This window comes from Podarcis melisellensis (assembly GCF_964234715.1).
Source record: "Podarcis melisellensis genome assembly, chromosome: 5".
Taxonomy (NCBI): domain Eukaryota; kingdom Metazoa; phylum Chordata; class Lepidosauria; order Squamata; family Lacertidae; genus Podarcis; species Podarcis melisellensis.
In genome coordinates this window covers 95,166,253-95,181,451 of record NC_138537.1, presented here as the reverse complement: position 1 = coordinate 95,181,451, position 15,199 = coordinate 95,166,253, and the positions used below count along the sequence as shown (strand labels likewise).

Genomic DNA, 15,199 nt, shown 5'->3' with positions numbered 1-15,199 from the left:
TATACGGTAATTTGTATATTTCAAGAGATGTGCATTTCTCCACCACACTTCCCAAACAAAATTGATTTGTTTGTTTTGTAAAAAACAATAACAACCCATTATTAATTTTTTCATAAAATTCCTGCAAATATTTTGTTTGTACATGATTCCCTTGTGCCCACATATCAAATTTTGATTTAGGAAGATTTCTACGTGAATAACCTTTGCAAGTGATATTAAAAACCTTCATGATTTCCCCCAGAGTTATTTGTTGTGTGTTGTCATTGCAGGATGGTCCAATATTGTTTTTGCTTTGGTTTAACATAATTAAGGAAACTTGCACAGCACTTTTGTGGTTGCGATGTACGGTAGAAATTATTGTATGACATAATTAGCACGTTTGGGGCATTTATTATAGCCATTTATTTTTTCAGTTGCATTGAAATTGTTCAAATTCTTGTGTTCATTCTGTTTCCCTTGAGGTCCTTCCCAAGATCTACAGTCCTTAGGCCTGACCTTCATTGCCGACTGAATAACAAGCAAATGGCTTTTTCAAAGACCTTCTTCCTCAATATCCTTTGCTTTGTCTAACTCCTTCAGTGGCCTCCAGTGCCCCTTGAAATGTTTGATCCTGTTAAAACCAGCTGTGTGTCTCATATATATATATCATGCACATTTTGATTGTGTGGTGTTCTTTTTTAAAAAATCCTATTTTGTAAAAAAATAAATAAATTACTAAATTGATATGAGAATCAAAGTCCTGCTAATATCTAAAATACTGGACATTTGTACTAAAAATATTGATTTGTTGTGGAGCCAAAAGCATATAGCGAAGGTACTAAGAATTTGCAATAGCCCCATTACCATACGTTCCTTCTATCTTTCTTGGAGATTCCACCCAGCCTCCATTCAACTGAATCTTGCACAGAATAGCAAATGCAACACTTGCCTTGCCCCGGGCACTGGCAACCCACACTATGCCACTGCTATAAAGCAGCGGCTATATTGCTAAATTGGGGGCGCGGGTGGCGCTGTGGGTAAAACCTCAGTGCCTAGTACTTGCCGATCACATGGTCGGTGGTTCGAATCCCCGCGGCGGGGTGGGCTCCCGTCTTTCGGTCCCAGCTCTTGTCCACCTAGCAGTTCGAAAGCACCCTTAAGTGCAAGTAGATAAATACCGTAGGTACCGCTTTATAGCGGGAAGGTAAACGGCATTTTCGTGTGCTGTGCTGGTGCAGGCTCACCAGAGCAGCTTTGTCACACTGGCCACGTGACTCGGAAGTGTCTTCGGACAGCGCTGGCCCCTGGCCTCTTAAGTGAGATGAGCGCACAACCCTAGAGTCAGTCACGACTGGCCCGTACGGGCAGGGGTACCTTTACCTTTTTATATTGCTAAATTAGAGTGTCCATCATGTTGGGGTCATTAATTAACTTGATTATGCACCACCACGTTAATAGGGGGTCTAAATGACCCAATGCTCATTTAATGAAATCTTTTTTTTAAAGAAAACCACCCTGGGGGAAAACCCCAACACCCCCATATTGCAATGATGGTTCAAAATGCCCCTGTACAATCAAACCTTTAGTGCAGCACAACCTAGGGGGAGCAGGTGCAAACCCCTTTAAGATCAGTTAGGAGCAGGAGCCCAGCATGGTTTGATTTTCTAATGGGAATTATGACGATGCGAATCATTAACATCCATATTTTCCATACACGTATCCCTTTATCCAAAAAACAAATGGAAAACACAAAGCAGCTGTACAATTATTAACCAGAAGGAATGTAGGTACATATACAGAGCAACAGACGATAACTACTGCTAATTTTTTCCAGAGCTGAGAGTCAATGCTTTAATGAATTTGCTTTAATGAATGGCCCGCCAATTACATGGCTTTCCCATAGACTTTGCTCCCAAGATGAGTAGAATGCATGAGAAACAAGGAAAGTCTGTCGTTTTTGGTATCCATCAAAGCTTTCTTCCATGTGAGGAAGTAGCTAATTTGTCATTTCACACCCAAAAAGGCGTGAAAAGCGAAAAGGGTGGGTGGGTGGGGGCAGCAGAAAGGAGGAAAACTGGTAAGAAGGCACTTCAGTGTAGGGGCAAGTCTTGAGATGATGAGATGCGACTCTTGTTTGAGCTCAATTTGGGCGTTATAAACCAGCTCCACTGATGCCAAAAGACTACGTGGCCACAGGGTTCTCCTGGAGGAAAAACTGAATTCTGTCAGGAAAACGGAATCTACCAAACAACAGAAAAGTTAAAAACAAACTAGGAATATTTTACAAAATTACAAAGCTGCCCAACTCTAACTTGTGCGTTATTTACACATGGACGTTGTTTTCATTTCATTTTAATAAAAATATAAAGCATTAATTTCCCTAATGCACCCCTTTCTCTAAAATGCACAAGACCTTGACAAAAAGAATACACAGCTAAGGACAAAGGCTGACTCTGCCAGGTTTGGCTGGCAAATGGCATTTTCCTTGGTGGGTATATATGGGCTGCCATTTACATCAAAGAAGCAAATGCAAACCAACAAAGGAGTTTAAAGTAGCAGAGGTGATGTGATACAGATGGGTAAAAATGTCTTAAGAGACAGACAGGAGAGGTGCTGGCAAAAATCCCATTACCAACTAATAGGATTTGTGTGCATAACTCCCATTCGCTTCTTAAGGAATTTTACTCTTGAGCATCTTCGCTGGCAGGTCCAATTAGAGTCAACAGGTCACCTCAGCAAATGGCCTTCAAACTGGTTGCTACTTACACTCTAGGGAATGAAGCTCTACACGTCTTCCGAAAAAGTGAGGATTACATTTGTTTGCATGTGCTATGATCCGTTCTGTCCACCCAGCCAAAAAATACCTAAGTGGACCTATGTGTCCTGAGACCCCGTGTGGTAAAGGTCCTGGGAGGGACATTCCTTGAGGGATGACCAAGAAGCTGGCCGAGAACCTACAACTTACCCGGCTACAACTTTAGGCCTAGGAAGGAACAGAAAGGGCCCAATTTTGTCAGCTGTGTGGATGAATCCCTCACATGCTGCTGCCAATGGAGCCTGGTGCCCATTTCTATGTTTCAATGCCTCCAAGGACAGGGTCAATGTGCAGGATCATGCCCTGGGAAGGGTTGGTGTGCTCAGCGCAAGAGGTCTGATCTAAACCAAAGGAGTTATGGTGCAGGGTGATGCCTATCTGGGATGGATCTTTTCAACAGACACCAACACTTTAACCAGCCTGCTGTGAAATGGCGCGGTGAAACATAGCGGCTGTTCAGTCAGCCCATTGTCCATGTTTTTAAACAGAAAACAACAGAGCAGCCATTCGGTACGTCACATAAATTAACTCTCCGGAGCCTGAGATGCAAAGAAAGTCATCTCAGTTTGAAACCAGGGGACATCGGAACAGCACACAAGTCCTGAAGAAGTCTCTCCTGCATTGCTAGTGTATTCTTCTATGGGGGGTCTCATATACATTAACAACTAGGCATGGACCGGTCTCTCTGAGAGAAGCAACATTGAAAGGGAGGGCCCAGAAAAATAACAAAATTGTTCTCATTTGCAAAAAAAAAGTCATTTCTTTAAATAAAATATGCAGACTATGTGGACGCGGGCGCAGTGTGTGGGGTGGCTGGCTGGTGATGCCTGCGGTTCCTTTTCTTCTTGATCTCCTGGATATGTTTCCACTTGGGTCCTCCTTTGTTCCGCTGACGCTTCTTTTCCCGGTGCCACATCTGCTCACAGTACTCATCCAGGCTGAAGCTGGGGCTGCTGAGAAGCTGGATGTAATCCTTGTACCGCAGCCGGGACTCCGCTAGCAGATCCCTCCCTCGCCCTTCTTCATCCTCCGTCTTCTGGGAGCCTTCCATCTGCCCATTCTCGATGACATTTAAACTCAACTTCACAACGGTTCGCACGAACGTGTGCTCCTGAGCATTGCAATAGTAGGCCCCCGTGTCCTTTTTTTGCAAGCTGCGAATCAACAGCCCATATTCTGTCTTGATGATCCTTTCATCCGGTTTCAGCTGTGGGTGGAAAGAAACAAATACTGTTGTAAGGCTTACGGAAACAAAAAGGAAGTTTTCTGTAAGTTGAAGTGAATGCCAAAGGTGGAGAAGGAACAGCTGACAAAGAGATCTGGTCAAAGAACAGGGAGCCAGTGAGGTCTGAGTTAAGTTTTCCTCGCTCATCTTCAGTTTTAACCACCATACACCTTATCTAAACTAGTTCACCTTGTGGTTGGCATCTTGTTTAAAACAGGTTGCTATGCTGGCATTCTTGAAAACCCTTGTAGAGCCTATCCCATACGGACAACTTTTTCTTCATTTGGCTGCTAAGGTACCAAATACACCTTTGACGATATAACTGTCTTCTTTTGCACCAAAAAGGGGGGGGGGATAAATTTGACTACTGTGTACACAGAGAAGGTGGGGGGAGGCGTGAAAATGGAGGAACAGAAAGCAATGGACACTGCAAGGAAACGGGAAGTGTAATACCTCATATAGTCCACTGTGCCTGTATCTGGGACAAGAATGTGTGTTTTGTTGGTGTTTGTGCTGCAAACAGGAGTCATGGGGGTTAATGCAGAGACCAGGTTCATGAACAGATTACTTTGCTTCAAACTGCTGGGGTGGCATTCCGAAGCTATGGGTATTTTTTGTTTTTAAATGTAGTTTTCCAAAATCATGCTAGGAATTAATATTGAACCCTTGTCCTTTCAAATTCCAATTGGTGTCCGGGGAGGGGGGGGGATGGTATTTTTCGTATTAACAATTTCGTATGTTTCAGTCAATGAGGTATTAGTTTGTCTTCAAGTCTGCTAATAACACAGAATACACAGTATTAAAAATAACGGGAAAACCACAACCATCTTGTAATCGACATAAGTGCAGTAAACATTTCCTGATGTGAAAGCCAGCATTTGATTTCCTGACATTTTAACATTTAAGTAATAATTATAGTGGTTACACGACAAAAATGTCAGAATTTGTTACTGAAAAGGTAGGCAATTGTCATTGAATGAAGACAAGGATGAAACGATATAATCTTGCCAAATCGGAAATGCTTAACTTGAGCAGGTCGATGCAAGCTGGTGGTCCTGATCCGGAGCAGGAAGACTGGAACAGTTAGTAGAAATTTGCAGCTGGGAAGCAGCTTCAACCCACTGCAATGTAAACTGCTTTAGATGAGATCCTATAAAAAGCGATGGGATGTATGCAATTCCTACAATGGTTTTCACAAATCATACACAGGCAGAGCAAACCAAACCCTTGATGTGCTTTGCCAGAAGAAGTTTGGATCAACTGGAACTGCCTCTACCAGCCTCTCCCCAAATGGACAGAAGCTACTGCTGGGACTATCCCTGCTGGTGGTAGCCTCAGAAACGGTGTGGTTCATGGGCAGAGAGGGGCAAATCCTGTGAAGGCCCATGTCCTGTGACACCACAGCAGCCACAACCTGGGCTCCTTTGCTGTGCTAGCCTGGCAGCTGACAGAGAAGAGGAATTTTCCTTGCCCTCCCCACACTTCTACCCTGGTCAGTGAGAGTGGCAAGGCGGTTGCTGCAGACATGGCTGACCGCTCAGTTCAACCCTGCCAGCACTCTCAGCCACAGAGGGTTGAATGGCAACTTACACTCCAAAGCAACTACTCTATTCCAAACTTAAAAATGGAAAGCGTAATGCTGGTGGTCAACAGAAGAGGTTTAAAGACTGTCTCAAGGCAAATCTAAAAATATATATATTATAAACATTGACAACTGGGCAATACTGGCCTGGAAGTGCTCCAGTTAGAGAACAACCTTTACCAAAGGTGTCATGGCCTTTGAAGACACTCAAACTCAGGATGAAAGGGAGAAACGCGCTAAGAGGAAGGCACGCTTGGCAAATCCACACCGTGATCAACTCCCGCCCGGAAACCAATGTCCCCACTGTGGAAGGACGTGTGGATCCAGAATTGGCCTCCACAGTCACTTACGGATTCATTGTTGAAACCGTGTTTATGGAAGACAATCTTACTCGGCTACGAGTGATCGCCAAAGAAAAAGAAGACAACTCACGCTTTATATAGTGCTTTTCTTAAATGCTCAAAAAGATCCCCCGTGGATGATCTCTGTAAGGTTGCTCAGCACAGTCCCTCCCAAATTGCAAATAGAGGGCTAAGGAAGATTGGCTTGGTGACCAAGGGAATGTCTGAACCGGGGATTTCTGTCCTGGCTCACGGCTCACAAAGATGCTCCTCTGGAAGTCTCAGTGTGTCAGGGGAAAAAATGGCTTGCAGAAGGCAGCACAGCGTTCTTCTACTGCCACACTGAGGCCCACAGCGTGAAAAGCAGGGAGGGAAGAAAGTTCAGCCTGATTCTGTAGCATGCAGCAGCAGGGACCCTTCAGAAATCTCAGCACCATGCTTGTTGTACAAGGGGACTATTCAGAGACACAGGGCTGTTGTGAAAGCTTTACTCTTTTTTAAAAATTGAGGGCGTATGGGGAAAAGAGAGAGAAAAAGAGAAGTGAAGCTGGAAAACTGCCCGAAGCGCACATGTGCCTTTCTAGCAAACTTCAGAAGGAATATAGTCAGGAGGCATGAAGATGGCTAAATTAAATTTATTCACACTGGGTAGACTGTACACTGTTTCTTTATGTGAAAAATATGTGGACAATTCCCTCTCTCCCTCCACAATATGCATACATACACAGCCTGGCTTGCTACCATGCAAACTGAACCATGGCTTGAGAGAGATCTGTGCAGCTGTCTGGATGCCACCCTGCCGACCCATTGACTGCATCACAGACCACTAGACAGCTGTTGGAAAAGGTTGTCTGTATGATGCAGTAACCAAGCATAGAGCTGGTGGCCAGGGAGGGCTTCCGGCTTCAGTTTTGTCCTGCCCCACACTTGCAATGTGATCCAGACAGGGTCGGATCCAGACCTTTAGAGGCCCTAAGCACTTAAATGATTTTGGTGCCCCCATAAATATCTACTTCAAAATAGAAACAATAATAAACTGTAAACTAAAATTGGCTTTTTGGAAACAAAACCTACAGTAAGATGGAAATTAATGTTTATTTTCGTATACTTCCACTTTATTTATATATTTTTTAAAAAATCTCCAACTTTTTCTAATAGCAGAATCTTTGATCAGATCCTCAGAACTAATCTTGCGCCACACATCTGCTTCTATACATAGTAGAGATAAGACGCCCAGCCTGCCTTGCTGCCAAGTTGTTCTGTTGGGATTTTTAATATTCTTCACCTGAGAAAATGAAAGCTCAGCTGAGCAATTTGAGTCCATTAATGTTAAAAACATACAAAAGAAAATGTCTTCATTTGGAAAGGCACTCAATATTGTCTTCTACAATTATTTTGTAAAGTTCAGCACGACTGAATCCTATTTTTCACATTTTTTGTGGCACTGAACTTATGATGCACATATGAGTGGAAGTGCTGAAGCTTAGCTGAGAAATCAGTGTTCAAGTCCTATGGGGAAGCATCAATCAGTGTCAGCAGGACTCGAACCCATGTCACAGCATGTGGATACAGGCTGTGAGGCCCCCTTGTGTCATGTGATGAAATGAACTTAGTTACTGCCCACCACCACATGAGAAAACAACAACAACACTGTCCTAATAAACTTAACAGAATCACACTATTATATACATGGCAATCAACTGTCATTCACTTTTTACATGATGCCTTAGAATTGGTAATAAACAAAATGAAACTCTAGGGTGATTCCTTTATCAGTTATCACAAACAACATAGCATGTGGCATCCGAACTAATGTATAAGTTCGTGTTTAATTTCATTGTAAATTGACACATCAATTGCCTCCAAAATCTTTGCTGTTAATATTTTGCTCCCCGCCAGAAAACAAAGAAAAGTTATCTCCAAAATTCTTGCCAAGGCCTTTAAAAAACCTCCACATTTGGAGAAAACCCACCCCCCCCCCAAATCTGGCAACTGAGCGTTGCTGCATTCACTCTCAGTGGACACCTGAATGATCCCATAAGCCAGGGGTCAGCAACCTTTTTCAGGTGCCTCAGACCTTGTGGTGGGCCAGACTATTTTTTTTTTTTGGGGGGGAGAAATCAACAAAGTCCTATGCTCCACAAATAACCCAGAGATGCATTTTAGATAAAAGGACACATTCTACTCATGTAAAAACATGCTGATTCCCAGACCATTCATGGGCTGGATGGAGAAGACCTTTAGGGCCTTAGGTCGCCTACCCCTGCCCTAAGCACTTAAAATTTAAGTGCTTATTTTACTTTATGGTTAAGCCAGCCCTGGATCCAGATTATTAGCCAGCGGCCACACGAGAGAGTTGGGGGAGAGTTATGTAGCTGCATAGTTCTCTCCAGCTGAAGTTCATGAGTCTTGAGAGTGCTTACCTTTGCCTGGATTGAACCCAAACTGTGTAGAAAGGGAAGTTTTGAAGAGGACCTACCTCTTCAAATAAAGTAGAGAGCATTACTGATCTGTTAAATATGGTGGCTCCTATCTGTATCTTCTTTCACTAAGCTTAAGCCAAGTAATGTAATTCAATGTTAATAAGGAAACCTCTTAAGGGATATTTTTGTGCGCAATTTCTTCTTGTGGGGCAGCTCATCTGATTTAGTGATCTGTTACTTATTATCCTTTCTTCTCTTTCCTTGGTGAAATTCCTCTCCCTGGTTTCTCATTTATCCATTTTGTGGGATTGCAAATCAGTAGCGTTCTGGGCTGAACATGACCAGGGAGCGATTGAATTTGTATATGCATCCCAGAAATGAAATTAAGACATTATAGCTAAGGAACTCTTAGTCTGGAAAAGGAGGCTTACAAAACTCTGCAGTAGCACTGGTAAAGCGAATGCGACCTTTTGTGTGTGGTTTTCCCCAAGGAAGAATCACGACACATTGATGTATCATCTAATAACAAAGGAAAAATGTTAACTTCATCCAAATAGACATTTATGCTGCTCTATCTGATTAAAACTCATACAAGTAAGTGGCCAAGATTTATTTAATTGAGTGACAGCCCTAAAGGAAACTAATGAATCAATAATGATTACACTGTTGCCTCAGCTAATATTTACAAGCATTTTAGTGAAAAGAGGAATAGAAAGAGATTAGATTTGATCTAGTGGTTTGGAAGAATCCAAGGGACAGCCTGAGTGAGATAAACACAGGACCAAGAAATCTGGACTTGACAGTCATTTGATGTATGAAGGTAGCATGGATGATAACATTAAGGCAAGTGGGAAATAATTAACAGAAGAGGGTCCTGCTGGGTGAGACCAAGGCCACTGAGACTAGGACCCTTCTTCCAATCAGCCAGAAGTTTTTGGGAAGTCATCAAGGAATGAACATGATAGAGCATTCTTGGGCGTTAAGAGATCTGATGAACATGGAATGTCTATTAAGCTCCTATTGTTATTGGCTGTTGATAGGCCGACCCTGCATGAACTTGTTTCATCTTACAAAGCCAGCTTTTGGCAATGAATTCCACAGGTCAAATATATGTTACTAGGGTCTGTGACCCTATTCACTCTGTTTGTCAATCGCCCTATCATTCCTCACACACTAACCCCCTACAGCACCCCTGCTACTATTCAACTGCTATATTTATATGTGATAACTCCCCATCTCATTTTTCGCTTATGATGGATAAAACAGTCTTGGTTACAACCTGTTTTGGAGGCTTGTTCACAGATTACAGAGGCAAATCCAGGGTTACCAACAAGCATACACTTAAGAGAGAACTGCAACTGATGAAACACATGTGATGTGGTCCCATTTTAAAATAAAAAGAAGGCTACTGTGTTAAATGGTACTGAATTGTGGTTGCCCTATCATATCTATCTATCATCTATCTATCTATCTATCTATCTATCTATCTATCTATCTATCTATCTATCATCTATCATCTATCTATCTATCTATCATCTATCTATCTATCTCTATCATCTATCTATCTATCTATCATCTATCTATCTATCATCTATCATCTATATATCATCCATCTATCTATATCTATCTATCTATCTATCTATCTATCTATCTATCTATCTATCTGATCTATCATCTATCTATCTATCTATCTATCTATCATCTATCTATCTATCATCTATCTATCTATCTATCATCTATCTATCTATCTCTATCATCTATCTATCTATCTATCATCTATCTATCTATCATCTATCATCTATATATCATCCATCTATCTATATCTATCTATCTATCTATCTATCTATCTATCTATCTATCTATCTATCTGATCTATCATCTATCTATCTATCTGATCTATCATCTATCTATCTATCTATCTATCTATCTATCTATCTATCTAATCTATTATCTATCTATCTATCTATCTATCATCTATCTATCTATCATCTATCTATCATCTATCTATCATCTATCTATCATCTATCTATCATCTATCATCTATCTATCTATCATCTATCTATCTATCATCTATCATCTATCATCTATCTATCATCTATCTATCTATCTATCTATCTATCTATCTATCTATCATCTATCTATCTATCTATCTATCATCTATCTATCATCTATCTATCTATCTATCATCTATCTATCTATCTATCTATCATCTATCTATTATCTTATGACAGGATGAAATGATGACTGATTTGGGCAACACTTCACTGCTGTCTTCCTCCTCTCCCGTCTTTATTTTTTTCGTATCCTGCTTGCCCAGAGGTTCAGCCCTCATTCTGCCTTTCCTCTTTATTTTACACCCTTCTCAGGACTCTGGAGTTTCATAAACACCTGACATTTCATTACTTGCTACTAGATCTTTAACCTTTCACACAGATGCTTAATTTGTACCAGTTTCTGGGAGGCAGATGAAAAATGGTCCCTTAAATTCAGGGAACAGACAAAAAAAGGTGGATAAAAAGACAATTTCGTCGCATTATTGGTTTTGTTTTGTTTGGATGGCTTTCATTCCCTTTCTATATCAGTCCCAGTGTTACTGATATAACTGAGCTGTTATAACGTGGTTGAAAAAGCCCACTTCATGTGTATATATAGTTTCATATTCATATTGGGTAAAATCAAGTCATGAAGAAGGGCCAATCCGAACAATCATTTTTACCTAAAGATGTTTCCCAAGCAGCCCCAGGGACAAATTCCCGCAGAGAACCTTCTCCCTGAAATGAGGGCTCCAAGATACAGGTGTGACTTTTGGGTGGTGATTCCTGAAACGGCCCCCTTCCAGCTCCCATGATCTTGAGTACCACACCAAGAATGAGAGCTCAAACACTATTGCTAGAACAAGACATTCTCTGAACTGAGACATCCTTGGGGACCATCGCAGAGAGAGCAGGAAACCATATGGCCCAGCCACTGCACTGTTGGATCTGTCTTAGGCCAGTTTTCTGTCTCCAATAACGGAAATAATAATAGAGAATCATAGAACTATATAATTGTAGATTTAGAAGGGACCCCAAGGGTCATCTAGCCCAAAATAATATAATATAACGATATTATATATACAGGGCGGTAAGCCAACAATGCTGCTCTGTTACATGTTTCTAGTCCCTAGTATTTAGTTGTAAATTGCATCTATGCTTGCATGCTCTCTTTAATAATTGCAGCTGCAGACTGTTTGTAGATCTACACTCGGTGCACCTTTTTTGGCAAGTGGGATCCTGTCTTATTTACTGGCCACCACTATCCTTGAGGGAATATGTTTCCTAATTCCTAATTTGTCTTCCCTGAACCTTGCAATTGCCAATCATTTTTGAGACTGGAATGCATTTGTCTCATAAATTAAGTATACCTTATGTCCAGCTCTCACTTCCATACATTACTACTGGTTTTCCCAGTAGTGATGTATGGAAGTGAGAGCTGGACCATAAAGAAGGCTGATTGCCGAAGAATGGATGCTTTTTGAATTATGGTGCTGGAGGAGACTCTTGAGAGTCCCATGGACTGCAAGAAGATCAAAACTATCCATTCTGAAGGAAATCAATTAAGAGTGCTCACTGGAAGGACAGATCGTGAAGCTCAGGCTCCAATATTTTGGCCACCTCGTGAAAGGAGAAAACTCCTTGGAAAAGACCCTGATGTTGGGAAAGATGGAGGGCACAAGGACAGTGTTCTCGAAGCTACGAACATGAGTTTGACCAAACTGCGGGAGGCAGTGGAAGACAGGAGTGCCTGGCGTGCTCTGGTCCATGGGGTCACGAAGAGTTGGACACGACTAAGCAGCTAAACAACAATGTTAGTATAATTACAAAGGACTGAAATACCATTTATTTTAACTGCCTTCCTCAGTCCAAATTGGAGAGTCATATTTAAGTATTCTGGACAGAAAGCCTTGAAGCAGTGAAGAAAGAAATTAACAGAGGATGCAAAACTGTGCATACAATCTGGCTAGGTCAATGCCACTTGCCCTTTGTGGATGGTGTGCTTTGAAAGCTCCCATCATTACAAACCACAGCAGCTCTTCCACTGTTAAAATATTGCACCTGTCTGTGAGGAGAGAGTGGATTCAAAGGCTGCTTTCTTTCATTAATCAACAAAAGCGCTGGAGGTAAAAGAAAGGCTACAAGCAGGTTAAATGCAACGTGGAAACAAAAAGCAAGCATGCATTTTTGCTGGGGCAAACGGAGAATTCTTTTTGGAAAACATTTTTGCTTTCATCTCTAAGGAAATTCTGAAACTCACCCTATATTTTGAGGAATGCTTGTCATTATCACCAGCACTTCTTAATATAACCAATCAAATTTAACAATACAGTGTGAAAGTTTTTCAAGTTACGCCAGACAGTTTTTGAGTTACACAAGGAACGAAAAAAAATGAAAAGGGAGAAAAATAATACTGTATTTAGGTCATTTGATTCTCTTGTTTCTGTACCAAACACATTTCTAAAATTAATCTTTAGCCATCCTGATAGACAAAAACATTTTTTCTTTTCTTCTACTGTCTGCCACAAAATGGACCTGTGAGTTCAATTAAGGTAGCTTACTGCTAGAGAGGGAATAGAATAACTGTTGGGTTAGTTGTTTTGGGGTTTTTTTGTATTTTCAAAGTGAAATACAATGCCTTCTAATTAAGGGAGACTTTTTCCAGAAAAGCTCTGGAGTTGCCCTTGAAGACTATCTGGAGACTGCAGCTAGTGCGCAATGTGGCTGCTAGGCTGGCAAGTCGGGCAACCCGATCAGATGATGTGCCACATGTCACGGCTAAAAATTGGCCGCTGTTTCTTTAATGCTTAAAAAGCTGGGTCAGCATGAGTCAGCGGCCTGCATCAGGTTGTAGATATAGAGTGAAAAATGTTAGTTGGGTTGGGTTGGTTGGTTGGTTAGTGAAAGCTGGTAGTGTTGACGTGTACAGTTGGTCAGTTGCTTTTGCAGAAAGACTTTTAAGAATAAAAGCAGAAAGTACTCTGCAAGGATACTTTTCTCGTGGACACTTTTATGCCGACAAGGGTCCAAGGACCAGGGAGCTGCTGGGCCTAATTCAAGGTAAAACATGCAAAGCTCTAAAAGTACCTAAGATAATACCTTGCCCAGCATCAACCATCTTGGACTCTATGATCAGCAGGTGAGGCCTTGGTGGTGGTGCCCAGTTGGCATTGATTCATGACAAGGCCTTTTCAGTGGTAGTTGCCCATTTGAAAACAGCCCTGTTTATCTGGGCATTTGGTGGCTGGAGGACACTGTTCCTGGCGACCATGAAATTATGGTATGAAAGAATGTTTTTGACTGTAACTCTCTCTAGAATATTTTAACTGATTTATAATACTTTAATTAAAAAAATTGTGGAAGTGTTTGACACTTTGGGCTCCTTCGAGGGGAAGGGCTAGATATAAACTCAATTAATTAGGCCTACAAGGACTATCCATTACTACTCTGAAATAATCTGTTGATACCTCTTGCATACACTGAGGTGTTTTTCCAAAGGACCCGTGGCACCAGTTGTAGACTACCATGATTTCATGTGACTACAATTCTTGCTGCTCCAATTCCTATGTTTCCACATGGAGGTTGCACTGGCAGAGTAACTCCCAATGTATTGGAAATGTTCTCTAGTTAGTTTGCTATTGTGAACAGTGCTGTCACCAGATGCATACAGGCCGCTCATAACTCTTGCAGTACAAATTCCAGATGCTGTTTCAATCCTCGGAAACTAGGAATGTTGGCCACACCATTCACTGCAACTAGGAAACAGCCAAGAAGGCGGAATACAGGGCTAGAGGAATTGCCAGTCACTTCTAATGCAACCATTTTGTTCTTGTGATCCATGACTATTTCCACAAAACATTCTAATTGAGTTTTCTGCTCAAAGCAATAATAAATAAGGAACCTCAGAAACGGTAACTAACAAAATCCAGGAGGCCATTACCAAGTGAATCATCCTTTCACATACATGAGCATCCATCCATCCATGTTTTTGAAAAGCCCTGCCAATATCCCACCATCATGCCACTTTTCCCAGCTGTGAATTTTACTAACTGTTTAGCAAGAGCAGGACTCAACTCACCATTACCGAACTCTGCAATTGCGGTTGCCAACTAGACTTTACTGCCACTGCCCAGTTCCAAACAACATGAAACAGACACATGGAAAAATAGCAGATTACTGATGGAGCAGGTGAGGAAAAAACTTGTTCTGACTCAGTTCCATTTGGCCAACTGTAAACATGGAGGAATGGAAGCAGTAACAGGAACTCGCAGTTGTCATTTCAAGAATACGGCTTGTCGCATATCCTGGAAATGTACACGGCTGTTTGGCAAAGCAAGAGTCCCATGGGAGTCTGCGTTGGGGCCAATCAAATGCAACGGGGGCTCAGATTTTATATATTCACAAGAGGCCCCTTTGAAGAAACAAATAAAAAAATCAGAGCTTCTTTTTTTGGCCCTGTCACTCATCATGTATGCAGAATAACTTAATGAGGAATAAATAAATAGAAGAGCATATGATGCATTGTAGCTTTATCATCATCATCATCATCATTTTATTTGTATGCCGCCTTTCCATAGTTGAAACAATGCTCAAGGAGGCTTACAACATAATTTACATAATTTACATAATTACCAACATAACAAAAGTCATAAACAATAAATAAAGGTAAAGGTAAAGGGACCCCTGACCATTAGGTCCAGTCGTGACCGACTCTGAGGTTGCGGCGCTCATCTCGCTTTATTGGCCGAGGGAGCCAGCGTACAGCTTCCGGGTCATGTGGCCAGCATGACTAAGCCGCTTC

At 41.6% G+C, this 15,199-nt stretch overlaps 1 protein-coding gene across 1 annotated transcript in view; it reads right to left on the bottom strand.

Annotated features, from left to right (window-relative positions):
• Positions 1-1,683: 1,683 nt before the first annotated feature.
• Positions 1,684-15,199, bottom strand: part of SEMA3D (semaphorin 3D) — a 182,451-nt gene continuing 168,935 nt past the window's right edge. The window contains exon 18 of the mRNA XM_081911730.1: positions 1,684-4,001. Coding sequence (XP_081767856.1) covers positions 3,576-4,001 — 426 coding nt within the window. The 3' untranslated portion in view covers positions 1,684-3,575. The remainder of the gene's footprint in view (positions 4,002-15,199) is intronic.